A 16809-nucleotide genomic window follows, 5' to 3' on the forward strand; every position below is an offset into this window, starting at 1 on the left:
TCAGTCCGCCACTGGTCAGCCACGTGATCTCACGCACGGTAAAGACCTGGGTTGGAACCCGAGGCCTGGTCGCCAGCAGCCGCGGGCTGGGAGCAAAGCACAGCCTGGAGCCGGGTGGTCAGGGGAGAGCGCACGCGGACTTCCTCCTGGAGCCGTCCTAAAGACACACGCTCCGCCGCTCACCGCGCCCCGGGGGCCGCCGGACCCTCACCATCTCTCCGCGCAGACCACCAGCTCATGCTGCCGGACAGCCTTCCGCCCCAGGATCACAGCTGGCCAAGCTCCCTCCTGAGGCACTTCCGAGGCGGCGGAGTGAGCGCTCACACCCTCTGAGGCCCCTACGCAGCGTGCGCTCCGTGGACCCCAGCACCTCCGACGGCCTACGTCGCAGGACCGCGCGCACCCCGGCGCTACGGAGTAAGAATCTGCACCTCCACGCGACCGCCAGGGACGCACAAGCCCGCCGACTTCTGAGGAGCACAGGGCACCCAGGAATTCAACCAACTCTCCCTCCCCCAGTCCCCCAACCTCGCCAGTCTCAGCCCCGGAATGCTCTGTGACCACCCACCCTCCCGCCGGGTGCGCCGAGAGGCCCCAAAGAGCCAGGCTCTTCAATGAACAGATGCGCACCTCCCTACTGGGGCTAGAACGCTGCGAGCCCGTTCGGGTGGGGGCGCTGCTCTCCGCTCCTCGCAGGAGGGCTGCGAGGGCTGGGGCACTCCTGTGAAGCTGCCTTTCAGCCACTCTGCCCTCTGGTTTAGTCACGCACCTGCCACCCCGGCACGCTCCCCCAGTCACACTCAGTTTGGCCCCCGCCTCACTGTCTTCTCCACTCCTGGTCTTCCAAGGTGCCAGGGGACTTCGAACTCCACATGGTGACGAGCCAGCACTCTGGCCTCTTTGCTTGGCTGCCTTTTCCCCCAGGGAGTTCCTCCGCTCTATCCTGGATCTTGTCATTCAGTGAACACACCCTCCTTCCCAGATTTCTGCTTCTCTCCATCCAAGAGCAAACATTCACCCCTTCTTCCCAGCCCCGCCCCATCCTGAGAATGTTCCCTCCCCCGTCCGAGGGGGAGGGCCACGACGCTGACCGACGCCCATCGCTGCCTGCTCTCTGCCTCAGCAAGGCAGACAGAAGTCCGGCTCAAGCCTGGACTCTAAGCCATACATGTTCCAACGCTGCTTTTCTTTAGTTTACTTAATAAGCACAAGTTTCCAATAAAACAGCACTTGTTTCCTTGGCCATTACCACCTTAAGTTCTCTCTCCTAAAGGGAAGCAAGCCCTCACAGAGGGGTGAGCGCAACAATTAAACAGTTACTGAAACCACACCCCAAACCTCTAGCAATCACAAGGAACAGTTCCACCTCGGAATTCCCTAATCCAGACATTTCACGCTCCGATCTGCTTCATTACTTCCTTACTCCCATGAGCCTAATTCTTCAACTGCGGTTCAATCTGCTGCCCGACTCACCTAGCCTCACTCTGGGAATCTGTTTTTAAACACTGCACGCTCTTCCCTAAACTCCTTTGCCCCAGTGTCCTTTCATCACATCCAAGAAAGTCCTTATCCAACCATCTGCTTTTCTAACACTTGAACCTGAAATGCTGGAAAGATTTTTTTTTTTAATCCACACAGCAGGACAGACCAATACCATTATAATTTACCGTATTCAATCTCAAACGGACTCCACACCCTGCCCAGCCGACCAGATTTCCTTTATTGGCTTGTTCTCCACATCCCCACACAACCACTGTAAGTTCCTCCTGGTCTCAAACATTTGGTCCCCCACACCCACCTGCAGCCACTCTTAAGCAAACTCTTACTTTAGGAAAAAATATAAGCCATTAGGCAAGAGATTCCTCAACTTCCTATCATGAAACGAATACATTTACCCACATCCACGCCCATCCTGCCCACACACGGCCCCTGTGCCACCACTACTCCACCTGTCCGTATCCTTCTCTCCTCCTCACTTCACAGGCACAAAGCACGCTCTGGGAGCTGACCCACCACCGTTGTGCCTGACCCACCATGTCTGAGCCACCGCTGTAACTTGACCACTATACAGACAAGCAGGTGTTCACAAGTATTAATTTCTTCTTACTTTCTAACCCATTAGCCTAATCTTCTTACTTACTTGACAACTTAAAACAGAAAACATCTCTAAAGTTGAGCTCTTGGACAAGGAATTCTTTCAATAAATATTTTATGGAGAAAACAGCAGGTTCACTGAATGTCTGCATACTGTAGAAGCAATTATTTATGATATTAGAGAGCCAACGAGTCCAGTGATCAAAGTAATTAGTTTGATGTTTCCTAGTGTGAGCCTAGACCCAAATAACACATGGATAAAAAGTCCATTTTAAAAAATACTCCACAGAAAAAAACCTCTGTGATCTCCCTTGAACTCCATTCTACATTCTAAGTCCTCCGTTGCCATGATCTTGTCTGTGACACTGTTGTGACAGCGTCAGTAAATTGTTACCTTAGGATGGGCTCTAGGTCAGGATGCCGCCGTTCTTCCCTTTTCAATGAACCCTGATTCAGGGCTCTTAAGATGGTCTTGTCAAAAGTCTCTGAAGACACTTCCTTTGGGAGCTAGAAAAGAAAAACAGCAAGGCCAATGTTAAGTTTTTCACTTACTGCTAAGTAGGTTACAAACCAGAGGCATAAAAGGAAGATAAATGTCTCTTGCTCAGACATCGTCCCAAAGCAGTTCCTTCTCTAAATCTTTATGACACAGGCCCCGTACTGAAGCAGCATCGATTTTTCTACAAGGAGACACCCTTCTGCCTTCCGGGCACACCTCAGGGCTCTGCAACCGTGCAGAGTAACCCGGCGGCATTCCGCACACTTCTGGGACATGCCTGCACATCGCTCACATTCTAAGTGCCACATGCCACACGAAAGTGACATCCATACCAAAGCTCTTTAGTTACATGGAAGAACATTTTGCATAGTGTAGCTACAATTATTTTAATCCTCAAGTAGTATTCTGAGAAGTGTTATCCCTGCCTTTAGAGTTATCACCTTTGCGCCCCTCATTTCACATCTGAATCTCTGGCAATGTCAGACTACCAGCGCGACGCACCAAATAAAGACCTGGGTGTGAAAGATGGGGCGAAAACTCTCAATCTTGCTCACATACAAAGCACTAATTGAAGAGTAACCTCTCCCTCAACATGATGGCGGTGCCCTCAGAGCGATGTACCAGAAACCACACACAAAAAATCATCACTTGGCAAAGGAAGGTTTTATCTAAAAACAAAAATTTAACTCATTTTGTTCATTACCTAGCTTACTTTTTAAAATTCCTAATAAATCAATCATTTATAAAATTAACTTCCCAAGTCTTTCAAGAATTCAAAGTTTTAAATACGACAACTAGTCTTTGCAACAAACTCCTGAATTACTGGCACTTTCACTAAAATTAAGAGAACCATTAACACAGCATCTAAGGAGCTGCAGGAATATAACAATCTGCACAAAATGTCAGTTTACACACTGATCTCTAACTGGAGAATCCAACGCCAGTATGCTTTTAACACATACGCGTTTTGAGTCAATGATTCAGAAATGGAAAATTTAACAAAGCATAAAGAATTACTAATTTTAGGCAGTGAGACTATGGAGTCAAGATGTTTTGTCAGAATGAAGTTCTTCTTGGTTCTTCTATAACCTGGTAAGGCTGAAGGCTCTGCTGGCACTCCACACGCCAGCTGTGGAGGGCACGTCCTCTGATCACTAACAGGAAGAAACAACTCCTGATCCACACGTTTCTCAAACAAAGAAATGACTCTTTCAATATTTATATTCCTTTAATACAGATTAAGGACACTAGGCATATTTCATATTACCCATTTTACACATGGTATTTCCTGAATATCTGTACACGGCCAAAGAAACCCAGCTTCAGTGGAGAAGTCTGTTTCCACTATGGAATCACTGATGGCTCTTTTAAGCACCGGAAGGCACGAGTACATACATTTTCACCTAGTCAGTGACTGTTCACGTGATTGGCCAGAGTGCGGATATACAGTCATCAGTATTTGCAAAATGCTTTATTTTCAAGTGGTTTTTATCTTCAACTTACAAGGCCTATTTCCAGTCCTAGAGGAAGGCACATTTGCTAAAAATACAGCTTTAAATCATGTCTCTTCTATTCTAGTCACTTCTGAATTTCCTCACCTCCCAGTGTTTATTCCAGGAGCCAGCCCCCCACCTCCAGGCCCCAGCTCAGTCTTGCACCAGCACAGAGCGCTTGGAGGCACCTCTCCTCACTAGTACAAGCTTCTCTTTAAAAACTTTGAGTCGGTTAAGCGGCTGCCTTTGGTTTAGGTCATGATCCCAGGGTGCTGGGATCGAGCCCCACGTCAGGCTCCCTGATCGGGCGGGGGGGGGGGGAGAGTTTGCTTCTCCCTCTCCTCCCTGCTCGTGCTCTCTCTCACTATCTGTCCCTGTCTCTGTCTCTCTCTCAAACAAACAAAATCTTAAAAAAAATAACAAAAAAAATAAAAACGTTGAGGCCTACTGGAGAACCATCATTACAGTTTAGTTTTTGTAACTCTTCTCAATCATCCCTCATTCATTCAGTCAACAAATATTCAAACCCCAACCCTGTCCTAGGTAGTGCTTTCGGTACTGTGGACACAGCAGAGAGAGAAGAAACAAAAACCCCACGTCCGTGGTTCCAGTCCCGCAAGGAGAAGCAGACAGGTGTCGGATGCAGCTTCTAAGCAGGAGCAGCGGGGGAAGGGGCCTGGCGAGGACAGAGGCTGCCATTTACACGGGAAAAAAGGACGTGAAAGCACTGACCTCAAACTCACTCTTCCACATGATAGCAAACAGTAAGGGCAGTTAAACAGCATCTACAAAAGTTAAAGGTTGTTAGTATGTAGCGGCTGTCAAAAGGACACTTTTGCTCTTAACTTTTGTAGATGATTTTAAAAGGAAGGTAAAAAGGAGAAAAGATACATGGTAATCTTGAAAGGATGTTTCATAATAGGCAATTAGTTTCTGGAAGCATACAATGTTGCCAATTATTTCACCTAACTTGAAAAGGCATCTCTCTGTCCCACTTTAGACAAATTCTATATTCGGAAGTTGACTGGGGGGATCATTAACTACCATGATTCTGAAGAGTGACTTAGTCATAGGGGACAGTATTTTTTTAAAGCACTTAAGCTTTCAGAAAAATTGTACGTTTGCAAAAGAATGAAATCTGTCAAGACGAAGAACCGGCTGAAGCTGAGGGAAACCCAACAGGAGAGACCCTGGCTGCTGCCAGGCCCGAGGCTGGAGGTCAGTCTCGTGCTCTCCTGTTGCAGTCTCTCGGCAGCACGCGGGACAGGCTGGTAGCAGCACCCCCACCCTAGCACCTCAGGGAACCGGCCTTGACCGTGGCAGCGCAGGACCCCACCATGCTGGCTCCACACCACCAGATATTTCAGCCTTAGCCCTATCTCCCTGCAACTTACCCTCCAGCATCAGAACTCTGTCACGGAAAGGGCAACACAAGAAAAAGAAACGAAGCATGTTGCTCTCTGACCCACAGGACACCGGTTCATGACTACTTGCCCTTAAACTTTGATGAATTTATTCTATTGAGGCAGAGAAGTCAGATATAAACAGAAGAGATTTTAAAAGCGCAGGTGCGGCGGTGGAACAGGACAGCCCTTCCTAGTTTCTTCAACAGGCACACTGTTAGCCAGGAGCTAGTTTCTCCTTTGGGGGGCTGACGACCCTCTTCTCTGGATGACAGTGCCCAGGCACGTGGGCCTTCCACCACTCTCTCCTTCCTCACCATGCCGTGGACCGCTGACAGGTCAAATGCGCAGGACCTTCGGCAACTGGAAATGAACAACCCCCATCTCTACACGCAGTTAAGTCACTATCTTGAAGTGGCCAAAGGAGTTTTCAGCCCTTAACCAGGAGGGCCCAGCTTAAAATAAGATGCAGGATAGGTGCCCGGGGGGCTCCGTTGGTTAAAATAAGCTGTAGGAAAATATTCAAGCTGTCCCTGGGTATTAGTTATCCCTGCTAGCGGACTAACACTACGATAGCACTTCGCACTATGACCTCCTTAAAGCCAGCACCTACCCTGCTACTCAAAGCTCTGTAAGCTGGCGACAAAAGTATCTTTTAGCTTTCGGAAGGGAGACCCACGTGATCTAAAAGAATATATTTATGGTAACAAGCAGACAACTTAGAAACCAGCACGGTCCTGAAAATTTCCGATGTTATAGGTTCAACAGCTATATCACACCTTCACCCAAAAGTAGTAATGGAGTTGGGAATGTTTCCTGCTTCTGGACTTTCTATCTCCTTATTAGCAATACATTTTAAAATATATTTGCTTATTGAGAAATAGTAAAGTACTGGTTAACCATTTAAACCCATTTCCTCCTTTTAATATTTAGCTCTACCCATACATGCTTCAATAAATAGAATTAGTATAAAAGAAACAGGCAAGAGTTTGACCAAAACGATCTAAGATACCTTTTACCTCTGCAAGTCTGTGTAAGATGTTTCTATTATCCCTCATTCTCAATACTCCGGAGAGTCTATCACTAGGGGGAGGGAAGGGGGAAACCAGAACTCAAAGAAGGAACCAATGGACATGGATTTAAGGAAGTCCACAGAGGGAGCTACAGAGCTGTTAGGGCTAAGCACCACAACAAATGCTAACAAGCCTCCTCTAGGTGCGCAGGCGCACTCTTTCACAGGAAGTACCCTTGCAAGCAGCCACCATTGATATATACCTCAGCAAGGAACTAGGAACAAGGTTCCGTTTTTGTTTTTTTTTTTTAATGTGGAAAACCCTTCATTTCCTTATATTGGTCACATAAGAAAACTTAGGTTTAAAATAACATGACATTTTCTACAGGTAACGTTCATGGAGAGTTCTAAGTCAACCTTTATATATGTGGTTAAATCTTCCTGGTGTCTGTTTTGATACTGAGGTTTCTGGATTCTATATATTACGTAAAAATCATTTTAACAACAAAATCTATACTTTTACCTTCAGTAGAAATTCCTGTAGTTCTTGGTGGGTTTTTGTTACTGTTGTGACTGAAAGATCAGACCAATTTACCTGATTTAAAAAAAAACACACATATTATATGGTTATTTCTTAGGCGGGAACTGGGTGAAAAAAAGCCATGTGTAAAACAAAGGGCCTTACTTAAATTTTATTAAGATTAACAATTAGAAATATAAAGTTAATCTGGCATTGTCATAATTTCTTCAAAATTGTTAAAATTAACGGTACATTAACATATTCTACTCAAAAAACTTTTTAATAATTCCTTTCAAATCGCATGGTTTTGTTAAAAAGTTGTCTTTTAAAATGTGACTACATTTTAGTAATTTTTCAAAAGGGAAAAGTTGCAGGACTCTAAAAATGACACTTTTCACGGTGTAGATCTATATACCAAGAAAGATAAAAATTCTATCTCCTGGAACTTACTCAATATAAGTTCTTCAGAGAAATAACTAGAGTTTACTGCCCCTCTTTGATAGTACTATAGTGTATTTTTATGGGATTTATGGCTTATGAAGAGATTTCATCTTTAGCTCAATTCTTTAAAATCCTATTATGGTAGATGGGGCAGGTGTGACGACCTCCATTCTCAGATGGAGAAACTAAAACTCTAACAGTTAGCTTACTGAGATCTGACCCTCAGTAAGCAGAAGAGCCAGACCGAAATCTGTTACGTCACTCTACCTCTTGGACACTTTTCATTCAGTGGACTTGATGGAGGCCCACAAATAATGTCTACTTTACAATTACTTGAGCCAAGTAAAATACCTAAGTCTTACCAGCTAGTCATACCACTATTAATCAGATATTTAAAAATATATTAAATTTCATCTACCAACCCTCAAAGCAAATATTCTTATTAACTGGCACATCTTTTAAGTGATCTTTAACTATTCGAATGTTCGTTGAACAACTACTTGTGTCAGACACTGTTCTCAGTGAAAGGGACACAGGAGTGGACAAGACAGCCGAAGTCTCTGCTGGCTGCGGTTCAGGGTCTGGTGCATGAGACAGATTACAACAAATGAATAGTTAAGAACTCCCATCAGGGATCCGGGCTCCAGAGAAAATGAACAGGGCGTGGTGCAGGAGCAGGACAGCACATCAGAAGGGTGCCGAGAAAGACCTCACAGGAGGGAGCATTTGAGCCAGCCTAGGAGTTGAAGGGATGTGAGCTGTGCCATGGTCTGGGGAAGACTTTTCCAGAGCTGGGGATGACAAAGGCTCGGAGGAAGGAACAAGCTAAGAGCTCTAGCAACAAAAGGAGAACTCGTGTAACTGCATGAAGAGAGCACAGTGGCTTGTGCCGTGGGTTATCGAAATGTTAAGTGAAATATGTGGAGATAAGGACTTAAAATTTGCACACTGAGGCTACTTCCCCCACAGAGCAGAAGCCAGACTTCTGAAATTCATCCAACAAATGTACTAAGCAAGTCAGATATGGTGGGATGACAGGATGAGGAGTCCTGCTCTCCATGAGCTACTAACCTACTGGAGAGGAAAAACATGTCACCCAAATAGAAGACACTGTGAAACTGGTGATGGGAAAATACCGTGAATGAATGGAAACACATTCTGCTGGAGGATCAGAAATGACTTCATGAGAAAGGTACAGCTAAAGTTTGGCAAGCAATACCTTTGGGGAGGAACTGAAGTGAGGGAGCACAGAAACGTGGCGTCGGTCCGTTTGGCTTCAAGGCGCTCAGTCCAACCTTAGGAGAAAGGGCTAGACAGTGAAGCCCAAGCAGGGAGGAGTAAGGAAGACGTGGACAAGGAATCCACAGGACAGTCAACAGGCAAAAAGGAGACATGGGGAGTGACAAAGCTGGACTCTACGGTTAATTAGACAGCTGTCTGAAGGACAGAATGACAGGAAAGCAATTAGAGATAAGAAGACAAGGCAACAAAGGCCAGGGAATAAAACCTTCGTGGAGAAAGAAGAGGAGGAGAAAAATATCAGGGAAAACCATGCCAGGAAAAGACAATGCCCATGATCTTGATTTAAAAAATACTAGTGAAAACGTTTACTTTTACTTTTAAAGATACATCTTACACCTTAAATCGAAGGCTCTTACTTTTCTTAATAAAATTGTCAGAGTAACTTTAACGTGATACAATTAAAAACTTGGCAAACCATGCAGCACATACTGAAAACAGGACATTCCCTTAATTAAGACAAACGTATGTATACATACAGCTTTTTCTCAAATTAGCAAACCTGCTGTAAGTTTTTCCAAAGATCAATTTTCATTTTTCCCAAAAGGTCATTTAACACGGTCCATGAGACATCTGTTGGGGGCAGAGGGGCTTACTTTGAAGGTGTACTCCCAGTACTTGTCAGCCCTTTTTCTCTGGACTCCTTTCAACATTATCTTCTCAATGTGCACAGCTGAAAGAAAGAAAACACGCAGACTTGTTCTACAGCGACTAGATGCAGGTTTGTTACCCAATCTGTCAAATGCTAAACGATTAAGCTATTTACCTTCATCTTTACTACTGGTCTTAAGTCATGAAACAAAATCAAGAAGCGCAGAAACACAGCCGTTCATCCATGAATCTTTTTCTATACCCATTCGGCATGCCGAGTACCTCAGTAGTTCAAGCATCGTGTTAAGCACCAATAAATAAATAAAATACACCTACTTTAAGCAAAGATTACTTTTCTAGAGGATCATCTTCAAAACTGCTTGTTATTCCAATTACATACAGCACTTTATTCAATTTTTATGCATAGTAGGTGTAAACCAGAAAACACCTAGTTTTTGTTTAAATTGGACCAAAAAAACACCTTCAAAAGTAATATATCAAACCGATAAAAAAAAATTTCTTTCCAATTGGGAATTTAAAAACTTGTTCTCAACATGATCCTTAATATCATATAATGGTATTACAAACTTAACATTACTAATGAACGTTACTGCAAAGGCTCACTATAGCAAAATTTTTCACAATTTACTACACAGAGAAAATAGTGGTCATAAGTTACATGAGTAATTCTAAATTGAACTACGTAAGATGTCAGCTTGTTAATGAAGGTAGCAAATGTGCAAACTCCAAAACTACTCATTTAACACATCCTTCAATAAAAATATCATCTTACAGGAAGTAAATACCCTTAGAAATTAAGAAGAGCCAGTCTACAAACCATAATATAGGGACTTGAGGAAAAAAAGCAAGAGAAACTGTTGCTCAGGGTGTAAACAGAAGAAACAGCATGTACGCCAATAATGAGACTGGTAGTCATGAACATGACAAAGGTCACAGGGGAGTCAGGAGAGGGACTCCACAGACTAGGGTCACTGTTAAATTCAGGGGACGGAAGATGGTGAAAAAAAGGAAAGGATTTACTTGGAGAGGAAGAAGTTAAAATAGCTGACGGAGAATACACAAAGTAACAGAAGTACACAGAAGAATTAAGATTGTTATAGATCATGGATGGTGAGCGATGAGAAAGCAGGGAACATGAGATACGGAAATCTGCTGGAAAGCAGACATTCCTAACAGACTAAGGAGATATCGCTACCAGTACTCTGTGCCAACTTTCCAAATATACGGCGTTTGGTGGCCCGCTCCTAGGATAATGTCCCCTCAATGGGTGAGAAATGCTGAGGATGGAAACAAAAGAAAATCTCAAAAGCCAGGTGGGAAGCCTGAAACTCCTCGGAACTGCTGCAGTACAACCAAGGTCAAAGTGGGACAGGGAGGGTCTGCCGTTTCCAAAAGCTTTTCTATTAAATTATGTAAAGGATGATGCTATTTAATAAAACCCATCTGAACTACTCTACGTTCTGCAAATCAGTGGGCTAGGGGTAGGGGACCATTAGGGCGTTATGGGCTAAGGGAATATGGCTATGTCTTCAGCCTTGATTTTAAGTTCTACCACGACCTCTCAGAATCAAGATGAGCAAGACGAAAGAATATGGTGACGGGTGGCTGGTAAGGGAGACCCTCCAGCTCTCATAAATTAAAACTCAGCAGCAGAGATCAATGCATTTGTTTCAAAATAAAGAACATGAGAAAAATCACCTATAGTACCATCTTACGGGTGTTAGCATTTTGATGTGGTTTTGTGTTTTTCTAAAATATTTTTATTGAAAAGAAAAAAAGAAAAAAAAAGGACCTTCATTGTAAAAGCAAACTCTGCTTCAGGTCACTCGCGTGTGCAGCGAGCGTGGTTGAAGAAGGCTATGAGTCAAGCAGTTTCATAGTCTTGAATTGCTGGCATAGGTAATAACGTAGACTTTTTTTTTAAAACATTAAACATGCATACCTATTTTTCCTCTGTGAGGAAAAATGTATTACACAAAAAGGACTGTTGTTAGGACTGAAAGGAGACAAGATGATGTTGATTCAAAGCTGCCTTAACTGAGGGGGACGCTCACTGCGCGCACTTCACTCCTCTGACGTTTTCCATTTCAATCTTCCCCTCAGGTTAATGGACTCCCCAAAAAACGAGGTGAAGTATCTGAACTCCTTTCTTTTCATATGAAAATGTCCTTTCAGTTCCCCCATCCCAGCCGTCTTGAAATCTGTGTTACTGGAGGAAGCATGGGCTTGTAAGAAATTTCTTCACTTTCTTACAGTGAACTTCCGTAAAACTTCTTTTTTCAGGAAACGCTGAGCACATTCTCCAGATAAAGCACTCTACCAAATACTCTGGCAGAACGTTAAGGTTTCTGCCCTCTGAAAGTGTGCAACTAGATTTAAGACAACCGACCGCAAGGCAGAACCAAGTAAGCGCAAGCCAGGACGGCCACGTGTTGCAAAGCGGGAGCCCAGATGCAGACTCCGAAGAGCAGGGGACCGGCGCCTGAGCCAAACCGAGGACCTGCTCGGTGTCTCTACTCCGACACAGAAGAATTAGAGTTGACCAAGGTAGACAGCGCTCTGCAAACTCCCACTGTAAGTTCACAAAAAACAAGCATACCTTCTCGCTGGGTTCTATGAGGTGCCACAGGAAGTCCATCATGAGGTATTGGGGCTTGTTCTAGTAAACTGGCCTCGTTACTTTGCGTGTAATCACCATGAGCAGAATCGTTCTAGATGAGAAAGAGGGGCACAAGTTAATCTCCTCCACAGACTAACAAGGGTCAACTTCACAGAAATAAACCAGATTAAAGTCTTATACTTTTAACAGCAACCATTTTAACAGCGATTTTTAGAGATCACATAGGTGATTACACGTTAAGGGCAGAAAGGCACAAACTGGCACTCACCAGCAAGGAAAAGCAATCACTATATATTGATATCAATATTTATCTTCATTTCACGGTAATATTCTATTAATTAATTACTGTCCCAGGGTACATCATTACTCAGAATTCCCAGTGATGTCAAGTCTAACCAAAGTGAGCCAGAATCAAAGGAACACATATAAAAGAGGATATCCTTTATGCTAACCCCCCATATATAAGGAAATTTTATTTTTTACATTAATTACCACAATTTTTATTCACTACCTGATTTTAGTGATGGTCTAACAAGATGCTTTGGTAGGAAGAAGTTTTACAAAAGGTTATCATCAACATCTGCCAAATCTTTCTGAACAAGGATGAATATGGACAGTGGGTTTGCCATTAGTCATGCTAAACCACCTAACGGCAACTGGGTGCTCTAAATCTGAGTTTGCTCAGCCAATTACTATCCTCAGTAAACTGGAGGAAGTTTTACTCCTAGGAGAAATGCTGCCTGGAGTCAGGAAGGGCCTGCTTATCTCACACACAGCTCTCCAGAACCGAAGCAGAGCCCTGTATATACTGTTCCTACAACACACTGATTAAGCCAAAAAAAAATAGAACAGCCTTACAACTGTTTTCTATTACAACACACACCTTACCCCTTCATGCTCAGAATCTCAAACTACTACTCAGAACAAACCACCCCAGTTTCAACAATTACAATTTGACAAATCTGCACTAAATAATATACGTTAATTTTTTAAAATTGTGTCAATTTAGAAATGAAGCAAACAAAAGACCCGACACTTCCCAAGAATCCTAATTTAAAATATTTTGTTCTGTTGTCTAAGCTGGCCTGACAATAGGTATGGGCTGCCAGTTGACAGCTCTATTTCTGGGAATAAAGCATCACATCAGATACTCCTGGGAGCTAAGCTTCAGCCTTATATATAGTTTGTCTTCCTATAGAAACCCCAGGAAGTAAGCATTTGTCTACACAGAACCACTGAACGAGGCCACCCCAGATCTCTTCATCCACAGCCAACTTCCCAAAACATTCAGCATGATGGCATTCACCAATTTTCAATAGTAACGATTTTAAAAAGGTAGACCACAAGAATTCTTCTAGCAACAACAAATTGACCTGTATAATCATTCACTACAAAGTCATAAAACAGGACTGGCCTAACAGTGCTGTAAATACTTCAAAAATCAATATAAACAAAGCACTGTAATCCTCTCAAACAAAGCACTGTGTTAACCGAAAGAAGTTTAGTTGAATACGTCAACCCTTTTTTATAGAATATTCTACATTGTTCATTCATGGTTCATCAATTTAAAATAACACCTTCAAACACAAATGCAAGATACGCAAAAAAAAAAAAAGAGTTTTCTTCAGAAAAATGCAAATCAAAATCACAATGAGATACCCATTTCGTGCCCACTAAGATGGCTATTCTCCAAGAACGCAGAACACAACACTATTGGTGAGGATGTGGAGAACCTGGAACCCTTGTGCGTGACCCGGTAGGAAGGGAAAATAGTGCAGCCGCTGCGGAAGACAGCGCAGCACTTCCTCCAATACTTAGAGTTACCATGTGGTCCTGCAATCCCTCTCCCAGGAGGGAAGCTAGGGACCTGAACAAAAGCAGGGACTTGAACATATAATTTTTTCACAGCGGCCTCACTCCCAACAGCCAAAAGGTGGAAGCTCAAATGTCCACTGTTGGGTGAACAGATAAACAAGACGTGGCACATATACACAACTGAGTATTACTCGGCTTACAAAAGGAATAAACCTCAAATACATGTTACAACACGGATGAGTCCTGAGGACATCACGTAAGTGAAATAAGCCAGGCAGAAAAGAACAAAGAGTGTATAATTCCACTTACACGAGGTACCTAGAACGGTCTCCATCAGAGACAGGAAGTACAATAGGGGTTGGGGGGCGCGGGGCAGGAATAGGAGTATTTGCCTAATGGATACAGAGGTTCAGTCTGGGATAAAAGAAAAGTTCTGGAAATGGATGGTAGTGATGGTTGCACAAGAATGTGAATGTACTTAATGCTACTGAATTGTACACTCAAAAAGGTGTTAAAATGGCAAATTTTATGTTATACATTTTACAGTAAAGAATAAAAATTTTTTAAAATAATTTTATTGTGTTGCCTCCACAAATATTGTATTTCTCAATCATGAGAAAGTAGTCTGCTTCACAAAGTCACATTTTTAAAGTCTGAAGTTACACACTTTAACAGCCAGGAAAAGGCCTCCTGTTTATAACCTCGGGAGAAAAATGGAGTTTGAGTTTCTTTCCAAGGACCTAAATTCATCAACCCATGAAATCCCTACTAATTTTCTCCCACCCTACATCTCAGCGTGCATCAATGCTATAAAATCGTTTAAGTTTAGAAACTATGTGTAGAATTTACAATTATATCAGTTTAATAAAAATTTAATCTAATGCCTCGAGCTTCAGAGGTCAGAATCCAGTTTACTGGTCGCAACGGTGAATGGCTCTACGTTCTGCTGTCTCCCCTTTCCACATGTCACACATGCTTCCTTTACTCTGAGTAGGGGGAGGGTGCCATAAAATCTGAGAAGCATGGTTTAGTGGAATCTTACAGAGAGGCATTACACCCGCCTTCTCCAGTAAGTTCAGATTCCCGGGCAAACGCGCCCTCGAGACGCAGAATGGCATTTTACAAAGACTAGTCAGATCAAAGTGTCAGGACGTCAGGACCAAGTGAAAAGTGGAGAATTTGTCTCTGTTTGGATTAAGAAATGAAATTTAAACATTCTAAGCCTGCAAAACAACATGCACAGGAACACCAGGAACATTAGAATGTGTGTGCTCTCCTCCTTCCGTGGCTCATGTGAGCAGAGCGCTCTCCGGCCTACGCGCCGCCCGAGAGCCCCGGGTTAGCCCAAACCCACGGCAGGTAACGCGGGCCGGCTGGAAGCTCGTGCATCCCGGGATTACTCAGACTTAACTCTTACGCATGGATATCCAACACAGCTACAGACTTGACATTTCGCCAACGTGCGGCAAGTCTGACAGAGTCAAGCTGGACAGTCCAAAAGACTCTGATGACAGACGATGGAGACGAAGGTCACACTGGCCACCTTCTACTTTAACAAAGGTCACACTGTAGATGGAGTTTATTTGAGCCCATCTAACAATGTTCTGCATGTTTCCTCTAGTCCGTTGATGCAGACTAAATTTAAAAATACCAAGACATTCGCTTTTAAAAAAAAATAAAAAGCAGAAATTAAGAATTTTTTAGCTTTTTTTTTTTTAATTAACTAACTTCTTCAGAAGATTTTTTACACTCATCAAATGAGACTTTGAATACTAACATTAGTATCTAACCACAACATCCTAGTCAGGTTTTGTGGTAGGTCAAATATAGCTAAAAATACTTTGATAACTCAAAAGTGGGTCTAACCCCCTGGCTGGTGGGTCTCGGCCGGCTTTCCGAGTCCTGCCTGACCCACAAGCCGGGAGGGGAGGAACATTCGGGAGAGTTGAGGGCAGGTCACCAGAAGTCCTGCAGCCTGGGCCTCCTGAGCCACTGTGTACATAGCGTGCTTGGCCTGACGATGCCACGCGAGAGCAACCACACCCACGGAGGAGGCGGAGGGGGAAGACTCTAGGCCCCAGCTGCGTCTCCAGACCCCTGCAGCCGGGACAAGCTGCCCTTGCTCTTAGTTGCCCGCCTAAATCCCGGGCCCAGGGAACTCTGCGAGATAATAGTAAAATGGTGCTGGTTTAAGCCACTAAGTCTGGGGACAACTTGTTACACAGTTACAGGTTTTAAATTCTTTCAATCACCAGGGTCCCAACCAAAGCATGTCATTATTTAAACAAGATTCACAGAAAGCCTTGCTTTGAATGTTCGAAAATGATTCGGTATTAGAAACATTTACTGAGATGTCAAACTGCATCTGTTTTGGTGGAAGAAGAGGGAAGGCGTCGGGGAGAACTGAAGAGTTCCTTGCTGCCTCTTTGAGAGGATGTGGTAGAACGGGCGGGCGTTTGCCTCATTTCTACGCAATGAAATAGCGTGACTGAACCCATGGTAATGCCTGCATCACCTTGTAGCAACTGAGAAAGGGCAAATGTGCAAGAAGAAACGGGACTGGTGAGCAGCGCAAAAAGGAACGACGAGAACACCTGCCGGCCAACAGTTCAGAGGAGGGAGACCCAGAGTCCAGTCCGCGGCTCACAGACAGCATCGTGCATGGTTCTGCTAGGATCGGGGGCTCACTCCCCTTGTAGCTTCTTGTTTCCCTTGGCTAGAAGGTGTAAGGTGATTCAGCAAGATGAACTGGCCATCTTAAAGCAGGGGTAAATGCACCCTAGACACTGAATGTGGGGGGGAGGGCCCGCAGTTCACTGAACCCGTCTGTCCTCTCTGCCACCACAGCCCTCAGACCGGCCGTGGCCACTGTGACCGCAGCTCTGCAAGGTCTCCTCGATGTGACACGGGTGCACGAAGCAGTGACGTGTGCAGAGCAGGGCTGGACTGCAGCTGAGTGGGTGGAACGAGAGGAGGCAGGGAAACAGCGCTATAATTTTCT

General features: G+C 44.0%; 1 protein-coding gene across 5 annotated transcripts in view; it reads right to left on the reverse strand.

Moving 5' to 3' along the window:
- The window catches only part of ZCCHC2 (zinc finger CCHC-type containing 2), a 63230-nt gene that overhangs the window by 36341 nt on the left and 10080 nt on the right, over nucleotides 1-16809 (reverse strand). For all 5 annotated transcript variants that reach the window (XM_087869763.1, XM_087869761.1, XM_087869760.1 and 2 more), the window contains exons 2-5: nucleotides 11973-12084; nucleotides 9358-9434; nucleotides 7025-7096; nucleotides 2489-2601 (exon numbers count right to left, since the gene is read on the reverse strand). In XM_087869763.1, coding sequence (XP_087725889.1) covers nucleotides 2489-2601; nucleotides 7025-7096; nucleotides 9358-9434; nucleotides 11973-12084 — 374 coding nt within the window. The remainder of the gene's footprint in view (nucleotides 1-2488; nucleotides 2602-7024; nucleotides 7097-9357; nucleotides 9435-11972; nucleotides 12085-16809) is intronic.

The sequence above is a fragment of the Ursus americanus genome, chromosome 19 (assembly GCF_024610735.1).
Source record: "Ursus americanus isolate L20-20 chromosome 19, mUrsAme1.1.p, whole genome shotgun sequence".
NCBI classification, from domain to species: domain Eukaryota; kingdom Metazoa; phylum Chordata; class Mammalia; order Carnivora; family Ursidae; genus Ursus; species Ursus americanus.